Source organism: Harpegnathos saltator, unplaced genomic scaffold, assembly GCF_003227715.2.
Source record: "Harpegnathos saltator strain DR-91 unplaced genomic scaffold, Hsal_v8.6 scaffold140, whole genome shotgun sequence".
Taxonomy (NCBI): Eukaryota; Metazoa; Arthropoda; class Insecta; order Hymenoptera; family Formicidae; genus Harpegnathos; species Harpegnathos saltator.
Window position 1 is genome coordinate 459178 of NW_020229918.1, and position 18796 is coordinate 477973.

General features: G+C 48.0%; 1 protein-coding gene across 11 annotated transcripts in view; it reads left to right on the forward strand.

Moving 5' to 3' along the window:
• Positions 1–18796, forward strand: part of AMPdeam (AMP deaminase) — a 31575-nt gene that overhangs the window by 6770 nt on the left and 6009 nt on the right. For 5 of the 11 annotated variants that reach the window (XM_019840215.2, XM_019840226.2, XM_011136932.3 and 2 more), the window contains 2 exons: positions 10593–10767; positions 17916–18069. In XM_019840215.2, the coding sequence (XP_019695774.1) occupies positions 10593–10767; positions 17916–18069 (329 nt within the window). Of the gene's footprint in view, positions 1–4116; positions 4331–10062; positions 10189–10592; positions 10768–14518; positions 14886–15863; positions 16947–17915; positions 18070–18796 lie in introns of those variants that run through there. The other 6 variants (XM_011136941.3, XM_011136948.3, XM_019840221.2 and 3 more) reach the window with 6 other exon arrangements.

The window sequence follows — 18796 nt, forward strand, 5'->3', positions numbered from 1 at the left end:
TATCTTCACGAACATCTACATATTTGTAAACATCGCCGTAAAATTGCATCAGTCACATCTTCGAAAAGCCATCGAAACTTTTGCATTCGCCCAGTACTATTGACTTTCTGTGACCTCAATGAGCGATCGAGCCACCGAATGGGGACGCGTGCAATCTCTCCGTTTCTCTAGTGTATAACTCTTTCTTTCAGGATATTACTTCACTCGGCTTTGGAAAAGAAGCTGTTGAAAGCCGCGCGCGCCTCGCCTCGCGATCCTTCGACTTCGAGCCGTTGCGTGCTCGTATCGCGGTAAAGTCCTGCTTGGGTGTCCTTGTGTCGCAAGGGCGATCTTTCCTGGCTCGGGTGCTAAGTGCCAGCGAGTATCGAAAATATCTAGACGCCGGCTTATTTTCATGCCGCGACGCGTTATATTTATAGCGAGTGGGTCCTGAGCACGCGCCAGCCAGGTGAGGAACACAAGGAAATAAAGCGTTCGATGGCAACGGATTTTGAGGCGCACCTCGAGCTATCTCTCTCTCTCTCTCTCTCTCTCTCTCTCTGTTTCTCCATCCTTCTCCCCCTCCCTCTCTCTCTCTCTCTCTCTTTCTCTCTCACGACGTAGGTAACCATGCCAAGAAGGATAGTATTGATCCTTACTGCGGTTCCACGTACGACGCGACGTTTCTTGGCGCGCACGAGAATCGCGCGGCTCGGGCCGACAGAACGGCCGGCCGTTCGCCAGAAATTGAATCACGCAAATTCACGCGATTGCCGTAAATAGATAATCGTAGGATACAATCGCGCGTTTCTGCCGACGCTTCTCTCGAGGAAATTTCCGCTGCGCGTTCGCGTTGGATCGCCCGATTGCACAATATTGCGGCTGTTAATATTGCACGAACAGTCGACACCGCGTCGATTGTTCACGTTGCTTGTCGATGACAGACACGTGCCTTCGTCAAGATCGTCAGACTGTTCGAGTCGTTATATTCATGGAAGTGCATCCGTTTATGCAAATTACATTAACGAGATTGTCTCGCGCGTATTATCCGTCATTATAGCGTTATCATTTATTAGCGACAAGCCTCGTGATAAAGACTCGCGAATATCTCGTACGTTGCTATATATGAGCGAAGTAAATTATCGATTTGTAATTATTATCTCACATCGGCATGTTGCTTTCGACTTTGACGTCGTGAAATTATTCGTGACGGGAGTCTCTTAATAAAGTTTTTAAAAAGTCTATAATTAGCGCGTGGCATGTGATGTAAACACTTGTTATGAACGGAGCGTATTTAATATTGTCTCGCGATAAGATGGACCGATAATTATTACTCCGTGGTATTAAGAGAAACAGAGAGAGAGAGAGAGAGAGAGAGAGAGAGAGAGAGAGAGAGAAAAAGAGAGAGAGAGAGAGAGAGAGAGAGAGAGAGAGAGAGAGAGAGAGAGAGAGAGAGAGAGAAGAGAAGAGCCGTAGAAGGAAAAACTGTTCCGATAGACTAATCAGTCTTATCTTTTTTATTTGGCTCGTTTTAAACCGGAATTTAATTGCTTGCCTAATCTCTTTTGTTCCCGTAGAAATCAAATTATCGCGCGAAGCGGACAATGTGTTACTCTCATTCGAAGCGTAAATTGCATTTGCTTGGCCATTATGCACGACAACAGCTCGTTTGAAAAGCATAACTTCTCGCGATTCGTGATTCAACAGCTCGCATGACGTCGGCGACGTAGCTTGGAGAAAATTTCTCGCGCGAGAATCGCGACTACGAGCGGCAATTTGCCGCGCGCAAACTGCCGTATTCGGTAAATGCACGCGAGAACGATTCGCCGGCAGGAACGGCACCGCAATTAAATCGCTAGGTATGTCACGCCGGCTATAAAGAGATACGCGAGTTTGTTGACTGATTGAAAGAGTCGCGCACACGCGCGTGATGATACATCGCGGTGGAAAATAGCAACGTTTCTGTTCGTTCCGCTCGCTTTTTATCCTGCGTTTACGCGGGTACGACTTTACGTATCGGAAGAAAGCACGTCGTAATGTAACTAAAGAGGAGCAAGAGAAAAGAAGGGGAAAAAGACAGACGCGCGATACAGTTGACAGGGCACAGAGGGAAAACATTATTATCTCTCAGCATCTGTTCCCTTACAAGCGCAATAATAATTTATCAGACGTGTGCAACGCGCGCGCAAAGCAATTAGTCGGCCGCTTCTTCGCGCTCGCGCTCGCTCTTCTTCGAACGCCCGCTTCCACACAGATAGCAGACATTCCGAACATTTCCCTTAACGACGGCATCCTCCGATAGTCTGAGCTTCGGCAAACACATCTGTCGTACAAACGTCGCGCACCTCGGTCTCGTACCTCTCGTTATACTCGGCTCAATGCGCACAAGAGCCACGCTCGAGCCACGCGCGACTCCTTAATTGTTATTTTGCGCCATTTCGCACGTACGATGCGCTAGGTGCAATGATCCCAAAGGGAGCAACTTCGTGTTCCATTGTGTTCTTGTTTCTCTTATTCGTCACCTACTTTTCTATTTTACTTTATGTTTCACTGTTCTCTCGAGTGTCGCACCGTGGGGGGCTTTACGATCGTCGCGACGCTGCGATAGCACGTGGCCTTTAGTGTGTCGGTCGAGCATGATAGTTTGCGCGTAATCCGCTGCCTCATACAAACCTGCCTACGCATTGCCTGTCCACTCACGCACGCACGTGTATATATTATACATGAGTAGTGGGTTGCTCGTGCGCGTCGGTCGCCGGTGTGGGGCACATGTGGGTCACACCAGAAATAGATGCACACCGCGCGGCGGCCGCGAGCGCCGTGCGCGCGTGCACGAAAATCCGACTCATCGCATTATGGAAAATCGCGGAAGACGCACGTGTGCCATTCCGTTCCGCGACGCGCGACGACGTGTCGACGTCTTGTTTGTGCCAAGTTGCCGGCGCGTCGCGTGCGAATTGCGAGCCTGCGAGAATTTGTCCTTGTACCTCGTGGTACGTCTCTGAACGTCGCGATGATTCGCAAAAGTGACGGGTGAATAAGCGAGCGAGCGAATCCGCTTTTGAATGATCCCGTCGTGCGACGCGTATATTCGCGATTCTCTCGTGTTCGATGCGAACGTGAACGTGGGAGAGGCACGGTAAACAAAACTCGGCTAGCGCAATTATTTTTCTGTTGCCCGGGGTCTACAAACGAAGACTCGTTTGTAAAAACACTAAGGATCTCGTGGAGGAGATTCTGTTCGGTCAATCGCTCTCAGGTCGAGTTTTGCCGCGGCGTTATCTGTCGCAATAGCGGGGATGTTTCTCGTCGTCGAATTTCCGTTTCGTCACTATCCTCTTACACGACTGATATTTTCTGTCCGTGCGAAGAAAGAATATATCTCTTTCTCTTTCTTTATCTCGGATATGATTTACATTACAGTCGTGTCAACGGCTACTTATGAATGCGATAATTTAACCTGACTGATAAACAACTAATCCCCTTATCAATAAGATCCAACGGGATCTCGATTGATGTGTGTTCTCGAGGCTTAATTAACCGCGACTTTTTATATACCTTACGAGCCTGGTATTTTCGGCAACGGTACAAACAGGACGATAGTAACGACAACGACGATAACGGCATTTCGACTCTTGACCCGCGATGTCCGCCACCGAAATTTGTTATATTTCGTAACTTTCTTTCTCTCTCTCTCTTTCTCTCTCTCTCTCTCTCTCTCTCTCTCTCTCTTTCTCTCCGCGAACTCGACTTGCGTCGAGTAACTTTTGAATTGCCGGCCGTTAAATCAGTTAAAAATAGATCGTGAGTGGGATATGAAACAACATCGACGCGCGTGTTTGCCGATCACGAGCAGTTCCAGCTGTCGATGGAAATCTCAGCGAGACTTGCAAAGTTCGATGCCGCCGCGAATTCGAGCGGTTCAGCGGTAACAATACGTAGTTAGTACTGAAATGCTAGCCATTTAAATATCGAATGTTTAAATGCCAGGACGAGCGTAGCGTCGATTCGCAAATACGCGTACACACGCTGCCGACTCCACGCTGCCGCGCTGCCATGACTCTGCCAAGTCCCCCTTTTTCCTCCGGCCGTAGCCATCACAGCCAGTGCATCCGACAGTGCTGGCGACCAGTCGGCATGGTCAGTGCCCTCCGACGCGTCGTCGACTAGACACGCATCTCTCCCGAAGCTTCTCGCGTCTGAACGAGCCTCCAACGCGCCGCACGCGAGCGCATTCCCCGGAGAGCGGAAGAATTTCCCTCTTGCTCTTCGCGAGAGAGAGTCATCGTCGCTAAAGCCGACATCGCCTGCTGAATTTCGTCCACCTCACGAGAACTTGTGCCGCGAGTTCGTATGTTATTCACGAAGTTGTAACCCGCGCTTCTTTGAGTCGCGTCGACCGTGCAGATTGGCTTAATTAACGAAGAACATTGGAACATCGCGAGCGTCTCTCACATTTCTCCCGCATCGAGCTGTGCTCGCAAAGATTGCGAGCACAGCTCGATGCGTGGCTCGGTCTCGCGAGTGTGCGTCCTCTTTAACGGCGTTTTTGAAGCCGTGCTTAATGCCGGAGTTTGTAAAGCGACATAGAGTGAATGAGCGCTTCCGCCTCGACATGTTCGCCGAAAAGGGGGAAACGTGCTATTGTGATTTCACGAGCAATACCGTGTGTGCTTTTTTCCGTTTTCGGGAAACAGGCCTGTATATTGTAGGCCATACACGAGAGAAGAACGGCCAATTGGCCGGAGTTAGAGCCAATCGAGGTCGATGCAACAAGCAATCTCGAGTATGTCGATCGCCGACGAAAGTCGTTCGCCGGACGGACCGACCTCACGCCGAGGGAACGTTCGTTCGTTCGCTCATTCTCTCGCTCTCGTGATAAGGAACGCGCGTGTCTTCGCGCGCTGACAGAGAGAGAGAGAGAGAGAGAGAGAGAGAGAGAGAGAGAGAGAGAGAGAGAGAGAGAGAGAGAGAGAGAGAGAGAGAGAGAGAGAGAGAGAGAGAGAGAGAGAAAGAGAGAGCGTCGGTGATAACGCAATATCGCTCGCGTTAACGTTCGATGTTTCTGAGGAAAGCAATTCCTCTGCTGCGTCGGCTGCGTCGTGAGTAAATAACGTGTGCAAATATGCGCGGCGACATGTGTATCGAAGGTTAGGCTGCGACGAGTAACGAGGTTGCGACACGCTGCCGTGTGATATTTAACTCGCTCTCGTCTCGTTTCAGTATCGCGGATATCGCCGCACGCGATCGTCGACTTCAATAAATTCCGAAGGAATTCGGCCGTCTTATACCACAGCGTCGGCAAATTCCACAGAAATAGGGTCATATATATCGTGTAATACAAAACCTGCATAACGTATAATATCGTTAAGGAAAAATTTCACATTTGTCACATTCGTTATGACCGAGCAATGTTCCGTTTAGGACTCGAGTTTCAAGCGACTTCCGATGAGGAGCGCGGATATTTTAGGGATACGAGTCATTCTCAAGAATGACAGGCACGTATCGAATGGTAAAGTGTCGCGAAATATGTTCGCAAGAAATATGACTCAGTCTGATTTCTGCGCGAATGACACACCTTGTATAATTCGGACGTTAAATTATTCGGAAGTTTACTGTCCTCGCTAACAGTGCATAATTAGTGCATAACTGCTACATATATTTCCGCTAGAGAACAGTACGATTTACGTTCATGCAGATGCACTATATTGTATGACGATTACGCTCGCGAACATCGTGAATTGTTCACTCACCACTTCACAGTGAAATCCAGCCGAGGCCTTCGATGGCCATCTACGTCAATCGACGTCCAGCCAGGTCCAACCAGAGACTTAACGTCCCACGTTGACTGCACTTCATTTTGCTGCACTTCACTCGCTACGCGATTAACCTTTGCGTTATTGTTAACATTTACGTTATTATGATCCGTCCGATTCGACTAACGAAGAACAAACAATCGGAATTTACGGATTTGTTCAACGACCGAACGAGGATTATAGTGCGATGAGTAGCGCGAACGAAAAAACTCCGACGAATCGTAAACAACGTGCAAACATTCCCGAAACGGAGGTAACGGTATCCTTGACGAGATGAAAGCTACGAAAGACGATATCCCGTTCTCATTTTTTTAAAAAACGAGCTTTCTGTTCCGCGTGTTCCTCATGTGTTATAATATCCTTTAGATTCACTCGCGACGCGACTTGCGTGCAAACAAGTCGATGATAAACACTGCGAATTAAAATTCATAAAGTAAGTCGCAAACGAGATGCATTCGCGACACGCGGAAAATCGCGAATCAGAGATCACGAATGGCGCAAAATAATCAGGAGAGTAATCGCGAAATATTCGCGAATTAATCCTGAAAATAATCGCGAACCCCGCGGGCTGTGACACAGTTCTGTTGCGCAGTATACATTGCACGAAATAATTATAGAGGATTATCTCGGATGAGTAATTTTGTTGCACGCGCGTGCGAGGGCTATCTGTCTGAATTATTCTGAAACCAAATATACGAATAAATAACTGAAATATAAAATGTACACATTTATTAAAGATCAGATCAAAATCAGATATCGGGAGATTCCTTAATTACTTCGTGCAGTGCGTTTGTTTGACAGCACACACACACACACACACACATGCTAAGTTCCACTAATAAAGTAAATCGCACGGATTCCAACGAATTTTTCGAAACCCTCGCCATCACTAGAATCACGTCACTTATTTTTCTGCCTACTCACCGAATACCGCGAAATTCAGGATCGGCCGCATTCCACAACTCGAATCTGCAAGAAAAAAATATCATTTGGTCAGTTAGATTCAGCAACTCGGAACTCAGAGCGGATACAAGGTGTTTAGTCCCCTGCAGTCATAATTTTCGAATGCAGCTATGGCTGCATCTCGACTTTCGCCCGCGGAGGATTAAACGATGGTGCCTAGTGAGTTCGCTTAAACTGCTACGCGTACCTTCGAGCCGATTCTGTTCGGTCCGAGCCGAATCCTCCTCCAATGTATCCGGAATGGCATCCCTTTGAAACTGGTATCCCTCCGGAACTTCGTCTGCCGCATGCTCCGCCAAATCTCCAACGAGAAGTATTATAATTTTCTTCATCGGTTGCAACGGCAATGAGACATTATTCGCTGCCGAGACCGGTTAACGCATTGTTCGCTTCCAACATTGTCCAACACTTGCCTCGGCTATTTTTCTCTCAAGTCGTCAAAACACGAGATAACTCGAGATAAACGGCCGACTGCGTTTGATTAACGAAACACAAGTTTTAGCGCGGTCAACAATGTATGAAGAACTCGAGGACTGTATTTCGGGCGGTAGGGATTTGGCTGTATTTTTTTGCGAAATTGAGTAATTTATTAAATACCTGATAATCACACATTTTTCGAGCTCGATAATGATCCCGGTATGACGATCGCGACGCGCGTACCGTGTGATTCTCTTTTTACGTTAACTCCATTAACTTAATTTACGAGGATCGATAATCACGGACGACGTCATTCGATGTGCTCGTTCGTCCACGTCAAAGTTTCTTATGATCATAAGGGCGAGTTTATGTTTATTGTTACTCTACGTGCTTCGTTTCCCGAATTTATCAGATTCGAAATGAAAAGAAGGAGGACGAGGGAAGCCAATCATTTGCGACACGAATAGGTAATCGTGATCGTTCGCGTTTGATTGAAATCTCACGCACAATTCGAACGAGTTCCCTGACGCGACCGCTTGCGAATTCAACAAAAAATCTCCAGCTCGCGTTCGAAAGACTTCGCGCAAAATTCCCGTTACTCCTAAAAGCGCATGTGAAACGTACATCATGCCTGACAGTGCGTATGCGTGATTCATCGCGCGATGGAACGCGGCGGAAAACGCTGCTTTTCCGAGTACGCCGTCGTCGACCTTGCACGCGCGCTCGCGAAAGAGAGAGAGAGAGTGATCGCAAATATTTCTTCGGGTCATCTATTTATGGACGAGAGAGCTGTCGTGTTTTCATCTGGGAGTTTGCCGTTGTCGACACTGTTGAGAGAAGAAAGGCAAGGCTGAATCGCCTGTTGACAACGTCGCGCCGCACATTTTTGCACTCGACAGTTCGTTATCGATTGACGTCGAAAAGGCCGAACCGATCGCCTCGTTTTCGCAGTTCCTATTCAGATGTTTTCGTAAAATCCTCGTCACGAGCTTAATTGCGTTAAAATCAATACCTTTTATTTCTTCTCTCTTTTCTTTCTCCTTCCTTCTCCCTCTCTCTCTCTCTCTCTCTCTCTTCCTTTTTTTCTTTTTTTGTTGAACATTTTATCTTCAGCGCTTGAGGCAGCGTAATTAACTTCGCTTTGCCCGTACTTTCCACAAGAACTTGTGGGTAAAAATTTCATGCAAATCGAAAGAGATCGTAATTTAAAAAAACGTGAATTCAATTGCCGCTGACCCAACATTCCGATACGCAACCTTTGGCGCAGGCCACGTGCAATAAATACATGCAGACACGTAACCGTTAAAAAGAGTGCTGTTTCTTCATTATCGTCTCTATACCCTTCGTTGTAACGAAGTGACATGCGAAATGTGTTGCAGCCCGATGATAGAATCGCCAAAAGAGACGAAAGAGAGATGGAAAGAGAGAAAATTCGCCGCTGGTGTGAACGAACGAAAACAATAGTTCTCGTCGTAATGCCGTGTGTCGCGTTCTATTAATATCTCGGCCACGGGCTTTCGTAAATTTGTCGTCGGTCGAGGGTTACGACGAACTCGTTGGTTCATTGATCATATCATGGGACAGTGCGTATTGCGATGCGTAGGTCGACGAAGAGGGCCTAGAAATTCTCGAGAATTAGAGCAATGAAATAACATACGGGCGGCCAGGGAGGTGGCAGGGAAGCATTGTAAATAATTGCAATGGTATTATCTCGGTGTGTAATCGGGACTAATTGTAGTTCGCAACGACGATGTCGATCGTCGATTGAGCTTGTCGTTCCTAATTAGCGCGGACAATCGGTTACCGGCTCATGATTTTTAACCGTTTGCTCGCGGATGTGAAAGTTTGACATACACTTTGGGATGCAGATGAAGAAAAAGAAGAAAAGAATTTTCTGAAAATAGCTTTTCTTCATTTCCGGTTGATGAACTTTTGTCGAAGATTTTTCCCTGGAGAATTTCTCTTAACAGATAGCTTTTTATGTCTCTGGTTGAAATAGAGTTTTTTATTTTATTTATGTTGGACGTGTCCTTAAACGGCTCGAAAAAACATGAATCGATCTTCATGAGCGCCATCGTACAATTGTGCAATTAATCGACGACGAACTGACGATCATTTATGCACTGACCAAGCACATTGTTATGTGCCGCCAACGAAGTTCACGAAACAAAGTTTTTTATCTCAGGATTTTGCTTATTTTTCGATAATACAAACTCCAACCCCCGTGGATCTATTCTGTAACTTTTAACAAGAGCGTCGTTATCGTTATATGGGTGCGTTGCACGTGTATAATATGTGAAAAGCCGCACATATAACTATAACATAATCATAACGAGATTGTCATTAAAAGTTACAAAGGATGATCCTATATTGGACTCGTATGCAGATAAATATTATAAATAACCCGATAGTCGTCAGTTCCGAGCATGACGAATACTGTAATCATCTAGATTGTCAGAACCTTAGCTTGTACGAAAGCAAACAAAGCTCGATAAAAATTATCAAACTTTCGGCCGAAACTAAGAAGGATCATCCATACTTTCGAATGTTCAGTTCTCGTTGGTCGCTCTTGAAACACACTTCCGATGCTAGTCCAATGTTTGATAAACAAAACATAGACCGTCATAGAGAGAAAGAGAGAGAGAGAAAGAGAGTCTTGTGTTAAAATCGAGCAAGCTGATAAATTTAATAGATTACACCCGCGACGCTCTCTCATTCGCGCTCGTACTCACACGTGTTCTCTCGACGAGCCACTTAAGAAGCTAATTATCTTAACATTCGCGCGTGGGTTTCGAGCGAATCGGCGATCGATCATTTCGAGCCCTCCGGACGACATCGCAGCGATCCGTCCAAGAGTGCGCTTGTTAAAAGTAGAAAATACTTGCAGGGACGTGACGCGCGATAATATCGTATACCACGATGGTGTTGGATAGCGAGAACGTATTTCTCGACCAGTACAAGCGCAATTCCGTTACCGAGTGGCTGCAGAGAACCGGACAAGCCACAGACAATGGTAAATCTCCCTCGCGATCGTGAAAGACGCGCTCCTCTACCTTCCCTTTCCTCGCCGTCGCGACGTCTGCCGCATTTTTTATGTTTGCGCCCTTAAATGGTATAGAGGGTTGTCCCTCTATCGTCTCGTGAGAATCCCTTCTCATCGTGTTCCTGTGTGAAGTACCGTGGCCGCGACACGGATTATGTCCGGCTGAAACCACCAAGAATTCATGTCGAATGTGCTTTTCGCGCAATCTTGGTAGAGAGATTTCCTTTTTCTCGTGCTTCATCACTTTTCTTTTCTTTTCTTTTTTTTTCTGTTTTATTCGCTGTTATAGTAGAGTAGTCTCTTCGTGCAGACGGACGCTCTTCAGCGAAGGAGCCCGCTTTGAAGTCTCCGAGTGAATTCGCTTCTTCTTGCAGGTAGCGAGAGTCCGGTCTTCGGCATCGAGGGCGGTGGAACCGGTACGGGTGGCAGCTCGATGAGACACGCATCCCATGAACTGCCGAACGAGATCTCGGCACCTTACGAAGTACCGCAATTCCCGATAGAGCAGATCGAGAAGAAATTGCTGATCCAACGTCAACTGACCGTCAAGTGAGTACGATCGATCGATCGGGGTTGATCCTGAAATGGCGAGAGAGTTGTTCGGCTTGCACCGCTGCCGCCGGCCTGACGAAGAGAACCCGCGCTTAATCGCAAACGACACTTGACACCTTATCCGCCGAGCGATCGACCAGAGCTAACTTCTCGGATTCTCAATTAACATTTAACTTGCTGACATTTAACTCGTTCGACTCGCGTGGTGTACACAGCCGCGTGCGTCTCCGCACCTTGAAACGTGATCTCACGAAGACCATCCGTAGTCGTGTCCGAGCCAATTAGGCCCGGATAGGTACGGTATCGGATGGGAAACGGATGTTGCACCAACGAGCACGGTTGTACACCCGGATCGTCCGCGTTCCGCGGTCGAAGACGCGTTTCTAAAGCTACGTTCGCGTAAGTGTGATCGCAGTCAGATCTTGCCGAGCGCTCTCGCTCGGAAAGTAGAAGTTCATTTCGAGGAACATCCCGAGAAATATAAACTCGACGTCGATAAGCACGCGGTGATAAAAGCTCGCACTATTTACGACTGTGTGGAAAAGCTTTGAATCGTTGTCGCGGAATATCGAGGAACGTAAAGTGCTCGCGTGTATACGCGCGAATACTGAGTATAATATATAATATATGTATATATATTCCTCGGTACTCCCTCGGATATATAGGAGGATCGAGTGTTGTAGATCGCTGGGTGCGTCTACGACGCGCGAGACTCTCGCGAGACCTCAGAAATGGAGAACACAAACGGAGTCTGGCAAATATGAACTGAAACCGTCTCTGGAGGTTCCCTCTTTCTCGTTTCGCAGGAAACGGCAGAGAGCGAGCGTTCGAAAGCAATGTCGTGCATTTAATCTTATTTCCATTAAAGCCAATTAAAGTCATATCACGGTGCGTCACGTCGTATTTCTAAACGCAACTTTCGAGGTGACTTCATGATCGTACAGCCAGCATGTCTGAATGTCACGATAAGTCCGCGCATCTCGACGCGATCGCGATTGCAATGCCTTTGGGGTGGGCTTTTAAGAAAATTAAGTAGCCGGTAAAAAGTCACGTATTCCTTGCACGATACCGTCGCAGGACTATTAATAGTAATCGCAGGATACGGTCGTGCTTAAGCGCGCTCAATGAGAATGTATCGCGAATGACTTCGTTTTCCATTTAGAGAGATTATCAGAGCTGTCACATCTATTTCGGTCCTTCTTCCTAAGAATAGTGAGATCGAATCAAATGAGAGAAAGAGCGGTAGAGAGTATAGAAGGAGAAAGACAGAGACGGCATTAAGTAAATTGGTTTAGCAAAGCCGGGAGGGAGGTCGGGGAAAGTCGGGAAATTTGAATGTTGTCTTTATAGCAACCGAATCGGCGAATGTTACACAGTTAAAGAGAATCAGAATGTAATTTAGAACGTAGTTACCGAAGACGTCATATTTGTTATCCAGTACGACCATCGAACGCTCGTCCCCTACTTAACGCTGTTCTACTTCTTCTAATATGACAGAACAATAAGAAACATTTTGTATATAATGTTTTATGTATATACGCACACACAATAGAACGCCAACTCGGCGACTCGTGCGAGTTTGCGCCGTTGCGAACCAGTTCGTAACTATTGTCGGCGTTGAATATCTCACGATTCTCAGTGATGTATTATGTAGATCGGAGGGGATATAAACGGGTAGTTAGACCAGGTAGGTCATGTCGCCTACGCCTGGCCTGGAAAGGCCGCAACGAATATTTTGAGGGCTTCACGCGAGCAACGAGGCATTCCTTTCGAAAATTCCGCGAACCGGCCGTGGTCTCGATATTTTCCTCTTCGCCTCTTCTTCCCGCTTCCTTTTCTCTCAAACAATAACAAGAACAGACCGAGCGCGAATTGCGCAGTACTCGCCTGCGTCGTAGCCCGGATTCGCGCGCACGATGATCCCGATTGGAATTTAATTGAGTCCGGTTGAAAATAGTTGTCACGCGATAATTGGACGTCGGCGATAAGACTTCAATTAATACAATCCGATTAAGCACATCGCGCTGCAAGTGAGACTTATTTATAGAGTCAGGCTACAGGACAGATTTATGTATCAATTAAGTGAACGCGACAATGCCAAACGCAATACTCCTCGAGTTCGAGCGTTACTTCTCTAATTAATGTCACACACGAAATATCTGCCACTCTCCTCAATTATTATTTCGACAGACGTTCGGCATACGGAGATGCGTCAAAGGAAGCTGCGGTGGCCAAATGATCATGTACTTTATTTAGCATCTGGTAAACGCCTGTGTGATCGACATTTTTTCAGTGCGAATGACGCGTTTCCCTCTGTCGTGCATATTTTTATATTTACGTTTGCGTGCGCGTATATATTAAATATAGACTCACATATATATAAACATATATATAGAACAGACGACGAGACCGCACCCGCGAGCCGTGTTCGCGCGTTATTTACGTCAGCCGCGCAATCTTTGTTTACCAGTTTACATGAAAATCGCGGAGGCGCGGATTACCTTGGGAATGGTGGCCGTTGATCACCGATAAAATCGTCCAGCACGGAATTCTCGTCGCAGCAGCCAATAAAGCCACGATCAATAATTCAGCGCAGAACGTCGTGTGCCCGTCTGGCTTCGAGACGCTTAATGTAACGCGATAATTCGATTCATAAAGTGTTATAAACGTTAATGGTTATTTAAGGAAACTAAAGTCGCACGGCATCGCAAAGATCGAAGCGAACGGCTTGCGAAAATACAGAAAGAGCGAGAGAGAGAGAGAGAGAGAGGGGGGGGGAGTAGGAGGAGGAAAGGGAAAAGCTAGATGGCGCAATTAAGGATTTCCGATGTGAGGGCAAAGTCGCCTGAAAACGTACGCTTTTATATTTATCGGGGAGCGCGCTTCTATGCGAAGGCATCGCACCTGCGAAACTTACGAAACACCCTGTGTAATGACCTCCAGGTCGAAAATCGATCGTAGTCGCTCTTCATCGCGCCGTCGAGGGCCAATGAGCTCGCTCAAGCCGGTTCCCCATTAATATTTTCGATCACGTTGCGAATTATCGCGACGTGTTTACACGACGCCGATAATCTGCGGACGCACCGCCAGTAGAATTTTATAAGAGCGGCGACGCTCTTTTCGACATCCACGTCGCCTGCTGACGACGTCGAGGGTGAGGCGACAGCGCGTCAATGAGTTCACGAAAGCTCGGCCGGCTGGCTGATAAATACGTTATGATAACGCGTATACCGCAATATGCTGCAACATACGATATATTTGCACGATCGCAAACACAGAGTCGCGAACGATATTATTTATTGTAGTACATTATATCGGCGGGTGAATGCAAAAATCTCCCGTGGATTCCGTGATAGAAAAAATGGGCAGATCATTTGATTGAAAACGCGATTTACTCATTCCACTGAGTAATCGCTATCGTTTTCTATTACCTTCGGAGTATTGCACATCCACATGCACTAACATCAAACTGGGTCGGTTGTAACACCTTTGAGAAACCCATCATTTTTGCGCTCACTCAATATTACAACAATACAACTGTATGCATGTGTGTGTGGGTGGGTGTGCGCCATATATATGCATGGAGACACGTAATGCTCAATATCTAAAGAAGCGATGTCACATAAGCGGAAACCATGCACTGGCGCGCGTCTTTACACGCAGCCGAAGAGTACCCGTAAAACGCCGAAGAGGGGTGAAAGGAGAGAAGGGGTTGCTCGCAATCGGCCCTCCTCTGTCGCCCGTTCAGTGCTCATGCGACCGTCGTTGGTACCGGACGTATGCGCGGCGACGTACGCGATTTCCGGCGCGTCGTGAGAGCCGCACGCGCGTGAAGGCTTAGGCTATCGTTCACACCGGGCTCGATGACACGTCACGTTCGCGACCGTCGGAATATTTCGGTCTGAAAAGCAAATCAAACTTTCGTCGCTGCGACGCGAGTGCATCGCGAGCGACGAAAGGACATCGCACAGGACTCGCTCGACGGCGTCGTGTCCTTCGCGTCGCGATTTTCAAAGCACCGTGATTCACGTACACACACCCCGCTTCTCCGATCCGCGATCGTGACGTGTGGTGCGACTGTATTTACTTGAACGCGCGATTACGTTCGAAAGGAGGTGAGAATTCACGCGAGGGATTACCGTCGCTCGATGCGATTATCCTCCGAGCGCGAATGATTTCGCTGTTAATAAAAGCGTGCTACTCCCTCTGAAACGTTAAATCGGACGTCACGACGAAATCATGTGCGAGTTTTTTTTATTCCATTTCTCGCAAAGAAGCACTCGCTGAGGAAATATTCGACCCGTCAAGTACTAGGTGTATGTAACAAAAGACTGCGGACTGCGCGAAATCCCTCCGTCGAGCTCGAGCTCATTAATCTCGATTAATTTGCCGTGCTCGTTGCGGCACGGTCGTGTCGCTGGAACTCGCAGCTCGCGCGAGCTTCTGCGCACTGCGACGCGACGCGACGTGATGCGGTGCGATATTAACACAATACAGTCAAAGGACCCATATCTCCACGGTAGGGTGAAGATCGCGCTGGATTATAAGAATTTTGCACCTACGCTGCAGTACGACGTGCGACGTGCTACGTGACGATCGTTGATCCTCGATGTGAACGGCAGCGCGAACGTGTGGGATCGTGGACGATGCTGCTGCCGTGCGAGTCGATCGAAGGAGAGCCGCCTGTTTCTCGTTTTGTATTTAAACAACACGTCGTGACGTCGGATGACGCAGAAACGCGCAATACGCGACTCGCAGGTCGCGCGAGACGGGATCCTCCGAGTCGGGTCGCGACCACGGAACGCGATGCGGTTTCTCTCTGTCCTGTGTCTCTCCCCAGCGATTATTATATCCTTTTTTTATTTGCCCCCGAATGTCGTGCTCGCGAGGATGATTCGACGGATGCGAGGATGGTACCTGAGCGTCGTGAAAAATTCGGGATGGACGAGTGAATAATAATCAACGAACTCGTAATGCCGCAGTAACTGTCGAGATATCATCCGCGGTTTCGGCGTCGTTCTGTCTTTCTTCTTCCTCTCTCTCTCTCTCTCTCTCTCTCTCTCTCTCTCTCTCTCATTCTCTGGTGGGCGCTTTTTACCTGCGGCTCTCGAGAGATTTATCGCATCGAAGGGGACTGCACAAAAATGTGATAAACACGCCGCCGCATAGTAGTGCGCCGTGTTACGCCGCAGAAATTTCGTCGCTTCTCTCGCCGCGAATTATTTGTCGAGCGAATTCAGACCGCGCCGATGCGGAGTATCGATATCCAGTAGCGCGATGCCGGCGAGGAATATCAGACGGCAGCAGGTCAAAAGATCAGAACCGGCCCGGTTACACGAGAATTAGCGGGTCGATGATGCTCGCGCGCCGCGAGTTTAATTTCCACGTAGCTCGCCTACTTTTCCTCGAAGCGCGAATTAATTTTATCCACGCACGCGAGCGAGCCTTGTTTCGTTTCCGCTTGCGGTCGTTTCGATCAAATATTATGTCGCTGCGACTCTCTTCCTCTTTTTCTCAACACGCCAACCGAACGCGACACCTCACGAGCCGCGCGCCGAGATGACGAGCGTCGAAATGAGCAGCCCGGTGTGACCAAAGCGTGAACGGCCTTTCTTTCGTTTCAGCGACGGTACTCAGCAGAAAGCAACGTGGTGAAATATATGCGTGAAACCGCGGCGGAAGCCAGGAGAAAGCATCGCGCGACTCCCATCGCGCCTCATTAGCCTGTGTAAACCGAAGCCCACGGCTGCTGCTCCTGCCGGCTAATCATGACAGATCGCGGAAATATTCGATCGCGTAGATCCGCACAGCAAAGAATCTCCGGCCGGTGCGATCGGTCCGCGATCGCGATCGGAGCACGTCGTTAGACGACTCCGCTCGACTCCCGCTCGATCATCCTCGAGCTCTCGCCCTCTCTTGCGCGAGCGAAGCGCGTTAGCACCCACCTGAACACACGTCCCCCGTGATCGCGAGTCGCCGCCAAATGAGAATAGAGCGTGGCGCGCTGCGACGGAGGAAGGAATTCGAGGATCGCGTCGTCGCGCCATACGGTTCGCACTTCCGGATCCATCTGGCGCGCAGGAGCGATCGATCCGCGCGTCGCATCGATCGCGTAACATGTTCGCAGGCGCGAACGAGTCGAAGCGATGGACGAGGGATAACAGGATCCTCCTGAGGTAATTCGCGCGCGTCGATCGCGAGGAAAGGAAAAAGGGAAAGACGAAGGATGTATAAATGAAGGAAGGAACGAGACGAGTGTTACAGCGGTAAACTCGCGATACGAAAGAACGACCCAATCGACCTGTGTGAATCGCGCGTGAGCATAAATTGTTGCTGTCGATAATCTGGTCAATATCGCTGCTGCGGGATTGCAACGTTGCGAAGTAGTTTTGCAATTAGTACATTAATAACACGAGCCACTGGCTATTATTGTATCGGCCGAGTGCGAAAGTTTTGTTGGCTTTCTCGAAGATCTCGCGAATGATTCGATTTGATGGCAGCATTTACTAATATGCGTATCGAATTACTTTTTTATCGAGTTACTTGGTCCGTTTCTTTATTACGAAATCTACCAAAATCTTTGTGCTCGCCCGATATGATCGTGACGTTAATAAAGCAATTAGTTTCGGTTCATTATTACTACTCGTGTTGGTTTATATCGCAGAGAGCCCTTTTGCTGAAGGCGTTGGTTTCTCTCTTTTTTTTTTTCCTGTGACATGCTACACTCGCGCGATTGCCAAATAATTTCTGCGCGTCATCGCGATATTTCCTCATCTCGATAACTCTGTGATGGATAAATGACGGGCATGAGCAAATAAACTCGATCGCTGCGATGCACATCGATAAGCATCGATAGAGTATCATTACGAGTGATGATGCATTAGTTAAAGAATTAAAGAGCTGTGGTACCTCGCTGAATGCTGCTTTTAGTTTAGTCGCACGTACACGTGCGTGTACAACCGTGCCGAACAACGTAGCGGCTCGATTGGCCGATAACCCTCGAGTCAAAAGTTCGCAAAGTATCGCGACTACCGCGACCTCACGGATTTCGTCCTCTTCTCTCGCCGTCGCCGTCGCATCAATAGACTGTTGAGCGCGCTCCAGGGAGATATTAAGCGATCCTCCTTTTCCCCATTATTCGACAGAGCTGCGAAGGACCTTGAGGAACGTCGCAGCCACTACGAGCCGTCGCTTCAGCCGGGGGTCCCCGATGACGTCGACCATACCTTCAATCTCGAGGAAAATGACTTCGTGCCCCACTTCCAGCGAGTCTCCATATCCGGCGAGGATACTTCCGGGGTGAGTCTTCGGGGCTTATTACGTCCCGGCAGTTTCTTGCTTCTTGATAGATACTTCGTTATTCTTCTCCTTAGACAATCCGTAGATTCATGAGTTTACTCTATGGCGGTTTATTCAAGACAGAAGACGCGGAATTACGATTCGCGGGCAACAATCACCGCGTTGCTCGTCGAGAATCTTCAGCGCGACTATGTAAGACTCGTCGAATACGGGTTACGAGCTTACGAGTTGGGTTTGCGAGTTGCCAGTTACTTGTTTCAATGATCAAAGCGGAAATAAACGAGAAGGGAGATGCGTTCTATGAAATAATTATGAGATACGATCGATACGAAGCACAGCGAGATGTAACATCAGCTTTATGGTTTCGTTGGTATTACGTATTGCGATGCGTCTCCGGAGATGTTGCGTGAAGTGGAAACCTTGGGACTGCGGACTTACGCGAGAAATCCTTGGCCGCTAGCTTTCGCCCCCTTCCTCCCTTGCGCCTCTGAGTCCGCATTACTCACCTGTAATCGGTGCGATGAATCGCATCGAGTTCGCTCGACCTCGATGTCGAAAATATCACGAACGCTTTGCGCAATTTCGAGTTTGTATAAATAGCTTGTCGTTTTTACGGCCATATCGGAGAGACAGATCGTATCTTTTATCCTGCAATTTTGATTGAATCTCCTTGACAAAGAACATCGCGAATATCCAACTGTTGATTTTCAAAGAACCAATTAGGAAT